This window comes from Medicago sativa, chromosome 4, assembly GCF_051527215.1.
Source record: "Medicago sativa cultivar Bolivia chromosome 4, Bolivia_mono, whole genome shotgun sequence".
Classification (NCBI taxonomy): Eukaryota; Viridiplantae; Streptophyta; class Magnoliopsida; order Fabales; family Fabaceae; genus Medicago; species Medicago sativa.
Window position 1 is genome coordinate 96,891,646 of NC_140752.1, and position 12,910 is coordinate 96,904,555.

General features: G+C 32.3%; 2 protein-coding genes and 1 long non-coding RNA gene across 3 annotated transcripts; 2 read left to right on the plus strand and 1 right to left on the minus strand.

Moving 5' to 3' along the window:
* Positions 1-2,109: 2,109 nt before the first annotated feature.
* On the plus strand, positions 2,110-6,146 carry LOC146934293 (uncharacterized). The gene is made up of 4 exons (XR_015008456.1): positions 2,110-2,266; positions 4,278-4,345; positions 4,720-4,819; positions 5,885-6,146. It is a non-coding gene; the product is annotated as an uncharacterized LOC146934293 (long non-coding RNA).
* A 1,651-nt stretch (positions 6,147-7,797) lies between these two features.
* On the plus strand, positions 7,798-8,939 carry LOC146934294 (1-acyl-sn-glycerol-3-phosphate acyltransferase). The gene is made up of 3 exons (XM_085706170.1): positions 7,798-8,181; positions 8,280-8,297; positions 8,569-8,939. Exons 1-3 carry the CDS (start codon positions 7,836-7,838, stop codon positions 8,748-8,750), a joined length of 546 nt encoding a protein of 181 aa, XP_085562296.1. The 5' UTR covers positions 7,798-7,835; the 3' UTR covers positions 8,751-8,939.
* A 133-nt stretch (positions 8,940-9,072) lies between these two features.
* WRKY53 (WRKY family transcription factor) lies at positions 9,073-10,930 on the minus strand. The gene is made up of 3 exons (XM_085706169.1): positions 10,389-10,930; positions 10,144-10,272; positions 9,073-10,028 (listed from the first exon to the last, which is right to left on the minus strand). Exons 1-3 carry the CDS (start codon positions 10,712-10,714, stop codon positions 9,398-9,400), a joined length of 1,086 nt encoding a protein of 361 aa, XP_085562295.1. The 5' UTR covers positions 10,715-10,930; the 3' UTR covers positions 9,073-9,397.
* Positions 10,931-12,910: the final 1,980 nt, after the last annotated feature.

Below are 12,910 nucleotides of genomic sequence, written 5' to 3' on the forward strand. Positions count from 1 at the left end.
CCAGGAAGATAGACATGGCAGATTCTTCACTTGTTTTTTCATTCTCTGCATACAACTCCATTCTTGAAGGGTATCTTTAGCGCGAGAAACTGTGAAGGCCGACGATGTGTCCATGGCATCCCAAAGTTTAGAATTACGGCTCTTCCAAAGGCTCCAAAGGAGCATAGCGGCTGATTGTTGTTGTGTGGATGATAACCTGCGGAAGAATTCAAACAACATGACATTGAAATTGTTTATCATCCCTAATAGCTCGCGGATCAGATTGTCGAGTCCGACAAGATTCCAACACGTTGCAGCCTTAGAGCATACAAAAAATGTATACATATGAGTTTCTGCTAAAGCTTCACAAGTCACACATGAATCGTCGCAAGGAATACCACGGGTGAGAAGATTTGTACGAATTGGAAGGCTTTGGTGAGCTAGGCGCCAAAGGAAAGATCGGACACGGTGAGGGACCTGCAAGTTCCATAGAGTCATCCAAGAATTGTTATCAGTACGAGTTGTTGATGAGTGGAAGAGGTCAATGCAAATACGGTAAGCTGATTTAACGGAATAATTCCCATCAGTAGTAGCTTTCCAAATTCTAATATCCTCACGCGTGCGGGGATATAGGGGGATTCAGATCAGGATTCATAAGTGAATTTACCGTAACATCCCCGTAGTGAGGAGGAGGAGGTGCTAACGGCTTGCCAGAGGGGAGGTTGCGAATCCAAGGCATACTCCACATATTAATTTTTGTGCCATCACCGATCTTCCATCTATGCCCCAAGGTAAGAAGAGATTGGGTACTCCATAGACTCCTCCAAGTGTAGCTTGGATTATGACCAAGAGGTTCCATCACCTCTTACATATTATCTAATTATTTAGACCGACACATTATCAAGTTGTAACATGAGATTCGTAAAATGAAAAATAAAAAAATTGTATCATGAGAAACATTTTACACAGTTAAATAGATCATTTTGAAATAGGAGAATAGTATTCTGTATTCATGTTATTATGAATGAATAAGAGTGTATCACAAGATCAGAGATTATTTAGATAATTTATTCAAGAATAATACTAATTTAATGCATTGAAGGAGACTGATTTACCAAAAAAAAATATGGACATGTGCCAGAATTTTATCAATGTGTCTACGAATAGCCTAAAACTAAAATAAAATAAATAATTATACCTAAGATGTTTTTTTTTTTGAAACGGCATACCTAAGATGTTGATATTGACTAGTGAATACGAAGGAGACAAATTTACCCAAAAAAAAATGGACATGTGCCAGAATGTTATCAATGAGTCTAAGAATAGGTTAAAACTAAAATAAATTAAATAAGACAAAATTACACGATTTGTCTCTTAATTTTATTTTATGCAACACTTTCGTCTTTTATTTTTTGTCCTGATTTAGTATTTTATGTTATAAAATGTTAACATGATTATCATTTTTCATAAAAATAATCAAAAACTTCAAAAAAAATCATCAAAAACTCATGAACAAACCCAAATCTTCATCATACAACCAATAAACTCATATTTCTTTGAAAAAAAAATCTCCTAAAAAATGATAAAATATTGTCATTTTATAACATAAAGACTAAATTTGGACAAACACTACCACAATTTTGGCTTTTAATAGCGCAATTTTAATAGCGCTTATGGATAAATGCTAATAAAAATGCAACTCATAGACCTATTATAGCACTTTTCGGAAAGTGCTAAGAAAAACATGTAAAAAACTAGGTTAGATAGCGCTTTTCTAAAAGCGCTATTATTTTGGTTTGCACTAATAGCGCTTTTTAAGAAACGCTATTGTTCAAGGGGGGTATAGATAGCGTTTTACACAAGCGCTATTGTTTGGGCTTTATTAAAATAAAAAAAAAAGGCAGATTTTTACGGATATAATTTTCCTTTCACACACTCTTCTTTTCACACAACCCATAAGACCTTCTTTTCTCTCTTCGAACCCAGACCATCTTTGAACATCATTCATCATTTGAATCTCACCCTCAACAAACTGATACCCATCGAACCCCATATCTCCCCAATGTCATCATCTCACTCTCAACGATGAGATACCAAACATCATTCGCCAGAGTCCACAAACGCCGAACTCTCTCCCTAGTCTGATACCTTCATCGATCTATCCCTCACCTAACCCATCATTCGAACTCTCTCTCTCCCTCATGAAACTTATTCTCCCTCGTTGAACTCTAATTGAACCAATTGATTGAAACCCTCGTCTTTCAGAAATCAATTGAACCCTAATTTGGTAAGTATTAGTTTCTTTTTGTTTTTGATTTCTCAATCTGCTTTTTGGTTTCGGTGGTGCACTAAAAGTAGTTTTTTTAAAGAAATTGTTTTCAATTTTAAGATATATTTATGTATATTAGTGTGATGTAATTTGATTAGTTTTTTTTTTGTTTTGTTTATAGAATTTGATTATAATTTTCCGAATTTGACAGGTTGACACCACCACTTAAGAAACTGAAAGTGATTTGTAATAATATGTATAGATGTTGTTTTTGGTGTCGAACACTTACGCCGACACTTGTCGGACACTAGTTGTGCATTTGAGATGAAGTGTGTTGGTGCTATATAGATTTTGGGCATATTTGCAATTTCAATTTTGGTTGATGTAGGAGGTTATATATATATATATATATATATATATATATATATATATATATATATATATATATATATATATATATATATATATATATATATATATATATATACTGGCATTGGATTAAAGTACAACATATGTTTTTCTATTGCTTTTGTTCTGTTCTAATCAGAGACATGGTTAATTTCGTTTTGCATATTTGACATGGTTATTAGTGTATGGTTTATTAGCAGTTCTAGACTGCTAGTAGTTCTTTTGTGTATTAGTTTTGGAAGGCAGGTTCATATAGTACACCTATTTTCATATGTAATTTGAAATCATGCTAATTTGTGTGAGGGACTGAGAAATTTAGGAGTAAAATCATGTGAACAAGTGAAAGAAGGAATGAAAAGAGAGTACCTTTCAGCAAACCCGTAATTGGACACCCTGATAGTATTTTGCGCATAACTTTTTCTAAAAATATCATTTATGAGTGAAACTTAGACCATTAGAAAGTAGACAAAATTACCTACAGGATAGACACAAGAAATGTTGAATTCTATCGAGTAGAGTGGGAGAAATCCTAGATGCAAGTTAGATAAAAGTTTCTGTCCGGCTTCTGGACCTGTATGTATTCTTCATTCAAACTGAATTAAATGGATATTTATATTCCAAAATAAAAACTATATTTATAAACTTGACATTCTAAGCTTTCCATGGAATGTTTGTTTACTTAATTTGGACGTCGTTTGATATTTTAATTAAATAGACGAAGTTGAAGTCTGACTTACTAACAAAACTGAATTTTGGGACTGTTTTGTAGAATTGTATGCACATATGATGTTTGATGAAATAATTTTTAATATGAGGCTTATGATTTAAAGTACAAATTGTGTATGTATGCTCTACAATTTTAAGATAATTAAACATTACGTATTAACATTTGTAGAGTTTGGATTTATAACATGCTAAGGTAAAAGTTACATCAAAGGATGATGGTTGATCTAAAGGTGAATTCAATGTGAAATTGGACATTACTTGTCCGTAAAAGTTACATCAAAGGATGATGGTTGATCTAAAAGTTACATCAAAGGATGATGGTTGATCTAAAGACAGGTTCTAATGATATAATGAATATTTTTTTTTTGTTTATAAGGTCAAAAAATATTCATTATATAGTATCTAAGTTAAACAATTTCAAGCGAGTAGCAGTGTTCTAGTGGTCTGGAGTAGTGTTTATTTGCTTCAATGGAGTACATGCTTAATATTTACTACTAGTTTTTATTTTCAATGTTATTTATTCATCAAAAATTTCCTTATCCACCAATCACCATATACATTCTCTTTCATCATGAGTATATATCTTGTTTGAAACTTTGATAAATTTTTACATTATACTATGAAATGATGAGTTTTTTTGATAAGTTGATATCTAGGCTTTGGACCTTCTTCATTCATAGTTTTACATTATACTGAATGTAATGGATCTATTTAGTTATAAACTCAGAGGATGTTGTATTTTCATAGCTTATTATGATATGATATGGATCTATTTCAATGAATCTAATGATCTATTTACTTTTTTATGATGACATTCAATCAATATTGCATAATAATTCGATAAATATCTTTGAACTACTTGCAATAAAGTTGTTTTGTTTGCTTCTTCTAACAGAGAACTTGGTTACCAATTTTGTACAACTCCTTGACCGGTGCAGCTTATGTCATTTTTCATACTTAGAGGTTTGGTCCCTTACATTGAGAAAGTGTGCCTTAAATTTAAAATTTTGAATACTATAGCTTCTCGGTTTAGTTTTTTTTATCAACAATACTTTACCACAGTATCATAAGACTATTATATTGTATCTAAACATATAAGAGTTCATTACAGATCATTGGCATGGATGAATTGTCCTTATAATGATGATTATTAGTAAATTTCATTGATTGATATTGTGTAGATAGATACTCCTAATTCTGCAGAAAATTTCATGAAAAGCTTAACTTACACATGCTAATCTTTACGGAGATTGAACGTTATTGTTTATTAATAAAAATGGCTTCGAGAGAGCTGTTATAATTTCTCATCCAACTTTTCTGCTATTTTTTGTTTGTAGATTGACAAGCAAGAAGAATTTGAATTCGGTTTGTGGCACATCGGATGGTTTAGAGAAATGCTTGAGTAAAGACATTGAAGTTGGATATTGAAAGTTTATGGTAAAATTGGTCTTATGTTCTTTTTTAGTTTCAATTCTTAATGATAGTTAATTAAGACTTCATTATATAGAACGAGCTGCCAACTATAAATGAAATCTAATGTTCTTTTTTGGTGGATAAATGATTTACTGCTAATTCATGTTATTAAAATAGACATGTGTTTTAGACAATTTCTTTAAAAAAAATGCGTTTTAGACAATTTATCAATCATCATTGGTAAATTGAGACCGCTAATTATCTAAAAAACATAGGATATTGACACCGTAATGCATACTTGTGCATCAACTTTAATGTATATAACCCCTCATTGATTAACATTTTTCAACATATATTTAACTCTTAATCGACGTTGTGGGGAAGCAAAGAAAAAAAAAAGAGACATTTATCCTACTTGTGCGCCATGCCTCGTATTAGTGTTAGATAGATGTTCAACATAGTCCAAAGAGTGTTGAAGCAAAGAAAAAACCAACTTTTTTTGACCGTTGTTTGAGTTGTTCGACATGTGTCGTACGAGTGTCATAGAAGTGTTGGACACTAACGCCTGTTAGACACCACGACATCTCTAAGTCCTAGTAGTGTTTATACTTCATATATTGTCTCTCATAAATAGTCTTATATATGGAGTATACATGAGATGCTTCAAGGTTTAAGCACTCTCAATCAATCAATCATATATCATGTTTAAGACAGCGTACCTAAGCATTTATCAAATATCACCGATCTATTTCCATTCTAAATTTAGCACTCTCAATCAATCATGAGTTATGATGTGCAAACCAAAAATTTCATTTTGTATTTTGTTATTATGTTTTTAATTAAGTGACATGTTCTGCTTTGGTTATTAGTTGCGAATAAGGTTGATGTTTTAATTAAGTGACCTAGTACCTTGAAGCATAGATGACAAATCCCATTTTTCTTAGGTAGCATACAGAGGCCAATTGTGAAAAGCTTAGCGGTGAACACGTCACGTAATTAAAAATACTATGTCATGTGAATATGTATTCTTTTTTGAATTTGTTAATGCATTGCTGAATTCATTTTGTATACCTTGCAATCTTACTTCAGGTTCGTTGGAATGCCCGTGGTCAACCAGTTGGGGAAGAAAGGCAGGGTTTTGTCAGTTACATTGGAATCGTTCGTCGGGAGGTTCCAATTAGTATGGAAAATTGGAGGAAAAAGCCAAGGTTTTGTTAGTTAATTTAGGTTTGTCATCGTTCATATATATACGTATTGTGTCTAGACTTTGAATTTTTATGCAAGAGTACATTTGATGTCATTTGTAATTAAGTTTATGATCAACACATTATTGTTGTTTATTTCTATTAAAGGATGATTAGTGTTTCCGATAAGTATGTATATTTTTTGTCTGGTCAATACCTAATTATGATGCATTAGGTGTAAATGTAATTTTAAAAATAAAAAAATAGGACTTTTTTTAGCGCTTTTATGAAAGCGCTATTAAAGGGGGGATAATTAAGATAGCGCTTTGCGAAAAACGCTAAGTAACATCTGTATAAAAGTAGCACAAAAATAAGGCTATATTAGCGCTTTTCTAAAAGCGCTATTGAAACACTGCTGTTTAATAGCGTTTCAAAAGCGCTATTATAGGCTCCTGACCTTTTATAGCGGGGGCTTTCTTAGCGCTTGAGAAGCGCTATTAAGAGCCAAAATAAGTGCTATTAAAGGGGGTATTTTGTAGTAGTGAAAAAAGATAAAAAAAAAACGAAAGTATTACCTGAAATTAGGTTAAGAGACAAATTGTATAATTTTTTCAATAAATAATTTTATGATGATGATGTATATTAATATTTTAATAGTGTCAAAAAATGGTTTATTTAATTATAATGACAATTTTCAAAACAATATTCTCTATTAACTAACTATCACTTCTAGTAATGGTGTAAGGATACAAGTCACGGATGTTTCAATTTTACATAGTGTTTTTTTTTTTTGAAAGGATGTTTCAATTTTACATAGTGTTGTTTTCATTATGTTCCATCACCTCTTATGATTTGTATTTTTCATTATGTAACTAAGAGCATCCACAATGGAGACGCCCATTTTTGGGTACTTAAATGGGTCCCACACGTACACATCACTCTTTTATCATTTTTTAATAGTAGTACCTAATAAGCACTCAATCCCTCAAACCCAGATCTCACACAAAGTTCTTAAATGGGACCCACTAATCAACTATCAATAACTTTATATCACTACATTTCAATTTTTTAATATTAAAAGCGTGCGGGTCCCGTTTAAAGTTGGGGGTCTTAAATAAGACCCCGGGTCTTAAGAGACCCCCAAAAAAAAATTCCCCAATGGGGGTACCTATTAGGTACGGTGTCTTAATTGGTAAAGACACCACCATTGGGGATGGTCTAAGAGGTCTAATAGGATGCTATGCCGACACATTATCAAGTTTTTTTGGTAAGATTTATATTTTTTTTGGTACAAGAACGCATTATCAAGTTGTGACATGATATTCGTAAAATAAAAAATAAAAAAAACTGTATCATGAGAAACATTTTACACACTTACGGTGTGTTTGGATTGAGGGTTTAGGAGGGGAAGGGAGGGGAGGGCTCATTTTTATTTTTTAAACTAGGAACAATGTAAAATGTTTTTTTTTAAAATAAATTAAGTGTTTTTGAAGTATCATATGATCAGTTATTATGTTGTTAATTCAATTTTCTAAAAATCATTTTATAATGTCCGTAATTTAAAAAAGAAAAGTAAACTCTCCCCTCCCTTCCCCTTCTAAACCCTCAATCCAAACGCGGTCGGGAGTTAGGTGTCGAGAAGGGGCATTTTTGAAAATTTGAGGGGCATGCGAGCATTTCAAGGGGCTTATTGAGCAAGTTTCGACTAGACATGGTCATGATGTTATTAGTTTGGGCTATAGTAGCCCAGCCCGTTTGACAATCAGATTGAGAAATTGAGCAGTTCCATTCCAATCCTGCATCAATAAATAAATAAATACAAGAGATAAGAACACTGAAAAAAATTAATTTGCAGAATGGCTTCTTCTGCTATAAACTTATTACCTGTTGTATCTCTCTGTAAATCCCCTAAACTTATCAACCCTTCAACGACCTTCCTGCAACGTGATTTTCATTTAAGCAGCGTCAGAACAATCAGAGAATCAAACAGCTTTAGAAAGAGAACAGTGATCGTGTGTGGATTGCCCCTGGGTGTTGATCCATGGGCACCTTCCATTGATTCACAGAGCATCGCTTCTCAACTATTTGCGTTTTCTTTGTTTCCTTACATTGGTTTCTTGTACTTCATTACCAAATCCAAAACTTCTCCTAACCTCACCCTCTTCGGTTTCTACTTTTTGCTCGCTTTTGTTGGTGCCACAAGTTAGTTTTCTTTTCTTGCTTAAATAAATTCTCTTATTATATGATTTAATTAAATACTAACTTTCCTTTTTATTTATTTATTTATTTATTTTGAACAGTTCCAGCTGGAATTTATGGTGAGTCAAGTTTATTTGCCGAAAATAAAGTTCAATTAGAGATGCATATCAATGTTTTAAAAACCGAACTGGACATTAAACCGGCATGGTTCAACAGCATACAGAATGACAGTTGGACCGTTCGAATAACTTAATCGTTGACATTAGATTGTGTTGATTTATTATGATTCAGCTGGTTTAATTGTTCTGTTTGGTTCGGTTTTTAGAATATTGGGAATGAGCCACATTTGAAATGATTAAATTACTTATGTTTAGTTGTGTGGCTTGACAGCTAAGGTGCATTATGGAACTTCTTTGTCTAATGTGGATTGGTTACATGGTGGGGCTGAGTCCCTTCTCACTCTCACTAACTTGTTCATTGTGTTGGGTTTGAGAGAGGGAATCAGAAAAGCTGGAAATTCGGAGAAAAACACGGAATCGAAGGACGAGAAGAAACCTGGGATGAAGGTCTAGTTGCTCTTACTATTGCCATGCCAGTGTTATTGTAATTTGTTCCATTGACTCGGATGTGCCTCCAAATTTTGGCTGTGATTTTTTATATTTGTCTTAAAAATCACTGATATTGTATTGTTTGTAAATAAAATTCTATATTTTGTGTAATTTATCATTAATTGGAATGAAATATCCAATTTTGATGTGCAATGATCAGTCTATTCTCTTTTATGCTACATGAATGAACGATGTTGTTATGTGACTTAGCTCGCTTTAGTTAATAGCTCTCATTGTTATGATTGCGAATTTTCGATGCTCTTGTACTAAACATGTGAGACACAAATTGTACCAATGTAAATTTGTAGCAACTACTTATTTGAAAATAAATGCTGCTAAAAAGTGCTGAAATTGTAGTTCCAATATTAACTTCAAGGACACTTGTAAATTCCTGGCTACCATTGCTGATTCATTATTCTACAATTCCGTTGCTTTCTGAAGTTGTCCTGTTATAGTATGACTTAAAATCATACTATTCAAGCATAATTTACACTAGGACATCATGATGTTATTTGATGCTCTTACAATCCAAACATAAGTGGCCTTAGTGAAAAAAATACTTCAGTTGATTTTGTTTATACTCTGGGTATTCCATATATTCTCAAGTACAATTAGGAGAAAAAGCCTGGAGTATTGAAAGGGAAATTTGGATCTATTTCCACTGGATCAAGTGGGAAACGGAAATTGGGAATAGGAGAATTTGTTACTGATGTATTGGTGGAAATGATCTCCGTAATGCCGGATTCTGAACGAGGGTTGTTATAGAACCCATCAAAGTCATTCATGTTGAAAGATGGAGATGAGAAATAGTTTGATTCTGGTGTTGCTGGAGATAATAAGTGTGTCTGGAAAAGACTGCTCAAGAAGGAATCGTTTTCTAAGGCTGGCGGAACCCAGCTGTGGTTTTCCTGCGTTGTGTACCCATATGAAGTGGAAGGGAAGGTGAAAGGACATGTCATTTCTTCGTTTCCCAGGTTATCTGTTTTCACAGTCAAGGTGTTGCTGAAATTTGTAAAGCTTTCTTGTGATTGTTGTGCATGGTGAATAATATTATTATTATGGATGTGGGGTTTCTCTTGTTTTTCTTGTGACTTATATGGCTCAATGGCATTGTTTCCCTGAGAACATGTATGCTTTCCTCTATAAGTTATGTCAAATATTGTCGGATCTTCATCTGATCTCTGCACTTGCTTCGTCGCCCAGCAGTCCTGTGTGTTGCGGAAGGTGCACCTATAGTAACTTCTGCAATTGTCATAATGGGTTGTTAATGAGATGACATCATTCACAGGTAAATGCAATTTATACATTAAGAATTCTTATGATTTTTTCTTAAGCATGATATTAGAATTCCTCTCACCTTGGATGTTTGGTGCCAAGGATATCTTTTTGACCATATTTTCTCCAGTTGTAGCCATCTTCATTTGGTCCTTCAAGGCTACTGTCACAGCTCACTCTTATCTGATCCATCCATTTGGGCGCAACCTTTCTGAAAGCAATTTCAGGAAAAAAAAAATTGTCAGGACATAGGAGTTTTAGTATAAACCAAAAATTAGTTGATTTCTGTGGTATAAAACTGTTACCAAGTGTGTCTAATAAATTTACCTTTTCTTTGATTTGTTTTTAACTTCTTGGTGATCTTGGAAGGTCCCATCAAAGTCCTCGCTCAGAGGACTCCCATTGGTAGACGCTGGGGATTCCGGTAACGAAGTTATTACTGGAGTCACTGTCTGTGACTTAGAAGTTGATTCATTACATCTTAAAATTTGTAAAGCCTTTTCATAAGAAGATAGTATCATCTGCACCTGTGAATCCCTTGTGCCAAGGGAATATGGTGTCCTCAAGTCTTCTTTCAATCTCTTTGCTACATCCATCCCTTGAATTAACTCATTGATGAGTGTGTTTTGCTCCCAGTTACATTCATTCTCCATTTTGTACTGTATATATCACTTTGATATCAGAAAGTGCACTTTTCTTTCTAGAACCAATAATTTCTTACTGAGAAGCAGAATTGGATACTGAAGAAATTTAGGATATTGTTTGAATTGTGAAGCATAATAATATGAAATAGATTTGAAAATCCAAATGGAATGTGGTTTGTTGGAGTGAGGCTAGGAAATCTTATTGAGAGCTAATTTTGTTCTGCTGAATGAAGGAAATGAAAGCCTTGTATTTAAAGTGAGCAACTAAGGGAGCAAAATATGAGTGTTGGAGGGTTGAAAGTCTAAGTTTGACTAAGAAACCGAGTTTTTCAGCTAAAAAGACTAGAGATGTGGTCAGTGACCAGTGACCAATAGAATGCTGACCAAGTCCACCTCACTGTGATAAGTTATTATTATTGGTTAATGATAGGCCCATGTTCTTACAAGTCATGATTTTATAAAAGATAATTAAGCTATCTAGAATTCTACTCAAAGACAAAAGGGGTTATAGTCTTATATAGAGAATATTCAAATTTCATTCCGCGTGGACGCTTTGGTCCCTCTCTATGATTACTTATACAGGACTGCTTACGTGAGTTATGGTTGTTACCATCTACCCAATTTATTGGTTCATACTTCATATGCCTCAACTTATCACTCAAGTTCAAATAAAATATCGAGGGCAAACTTGTCCCAACAACAGCATGAATTAAATTTATCACAGGAGTGCATTATACTGAGACTGGATACAAATTAAATTCTAAAATACTGACTCTTTTTTTAAAGAAAAAAATTGTACTCTTTGCGCTTCATTAATTTGCATTCTTCATGTGTTGATTAAATATATTCTAAATTTCTGATGCGTATATACTTGTAGAATGTGTGAATGTTTCTTTTAAATATAAAATTAAAGTCATAAGATTTTTTAAAATTAATTTGTTTAATAGTTATTATTTTAATTGCAGTTAAAGAAAATAAAAATACTAAAATACATTTTATCAAAAACATGTTATGTCTTAATGATTCTTTAAAAAAATCTTGAATAAAGAAAAATTAATACAGTTTAGTTGGTTCTTTCTGAAAAGTAATAGTAATATATAAGTGTATAGATAGTTGAGCTTTAAGAATAAAAAAGGATTTTTTTTAATGCAAAAACAGTAGTTAAGAAATAAAAATATTAAGAAATTTGATATTTGAAGATAAAATAACTTAATATTCTTTGATAATTTAATAATTTTTGATATATTTTCCACCCCTCAAAGTCCTCCATTCTTATCCCCTTCAAACTCTCAAACAAAACCTTAAAGAAATATCTTCAAACTCACTTTAAAACAAATATTTACGAAGTAGTCCTTAGAATATATAATTGGTTACCCTTATTTCAAAAAATCTTTGGTAGTTTAATTTATTTATTGTCAAAATCGCTTCTAGAGTTTTTTGTTATTGATAGATACTTCTAGAGTTTGTTTGGTCATATGGAAAATTATGCGTTTTCTTAAACTTGTTTTTTCCCAGCAATAACTTATCTCCTTTTTGTTATTTGAAGTCAACATTTGGATGCTTCGTTAGTATGTCTCCGAATAAAAGGAGCTTCATGTTTTCGGCTACCAAACTTGGCATTCCCACTTTGGCTTTCTTACAAGACTCAGTCAAGTGTGTGTACCTACAATACATATTGAGTTTTATCTTTTATATAGCTATATATATGTGCACATATTAAATATTTATTATAAGAAAATTAAATATTTTTCATTAGTAGTTGAATAGTATTTTTTTTTATATTATTTAACTAGCTTTATTTTATTTCTACTTCTACATATTAATCCCAAACTATTTGAACAAAATTTTAAACTTAACTAGCAAAATACTCGTGCATTCATCGAGACCCATTCCATTTGTAGTTGATATATAAGATTGCTATTATAAAATGGAGAAAATTGATTAGTATTTTCAAAATACCAACATTAATATACTATTTCTATAAAATTTTAAATTATTTTATATGCCAAAAATCGTTAAAACATTTACATCATGTCGATTGCGGATTTTATGTGTTTATATTTACGAAAACATATTTATGTTCCTTTGATTTGTAATTAATATACAAAGTTATGATAAAATTTTGAAAATTCATGAGCAATTGTAAAACATCAACACTAATGTAGCAGTTTTATAAAATCTTTGCTTATTGTTAATTCAGGAGCA

What these genes read in the sequence shown, in the direction of transcription:
- WRKY53 (XM_085706169.1), bottom strand. Translation starts at nt 10,714, where the DNA reads ATGGAGAATGAATGTAACTGGGAGCAAAACACACTCATCAATGAGTTA. An exon ending in AAAAACAAATCAAAGAAAAG is followed by an intron (nt 10,273 to 10,388) that starts GTAAATTTATTA and finishes AATTGCTTTCAG; the next exon opens with AAAGGTTGCGCCCAAATGGA. An exon ending in CTTGGCACCAAACATCCAAG is followed by an intron (nt 10,029 to 10,143) that starts GTGAGAGGAATT and finishes TGACAATTGCAG; the next exon opens with AAGTTACTATAGGTGCACCT.
- LOC146934294 (XM_085706170.1), top strand. Translation starts at nt 7,836, where the DNA reads ATGGCTTCTTCTGCTATAAACTTATTACCTGTTGTATCTCTCTGTAAA.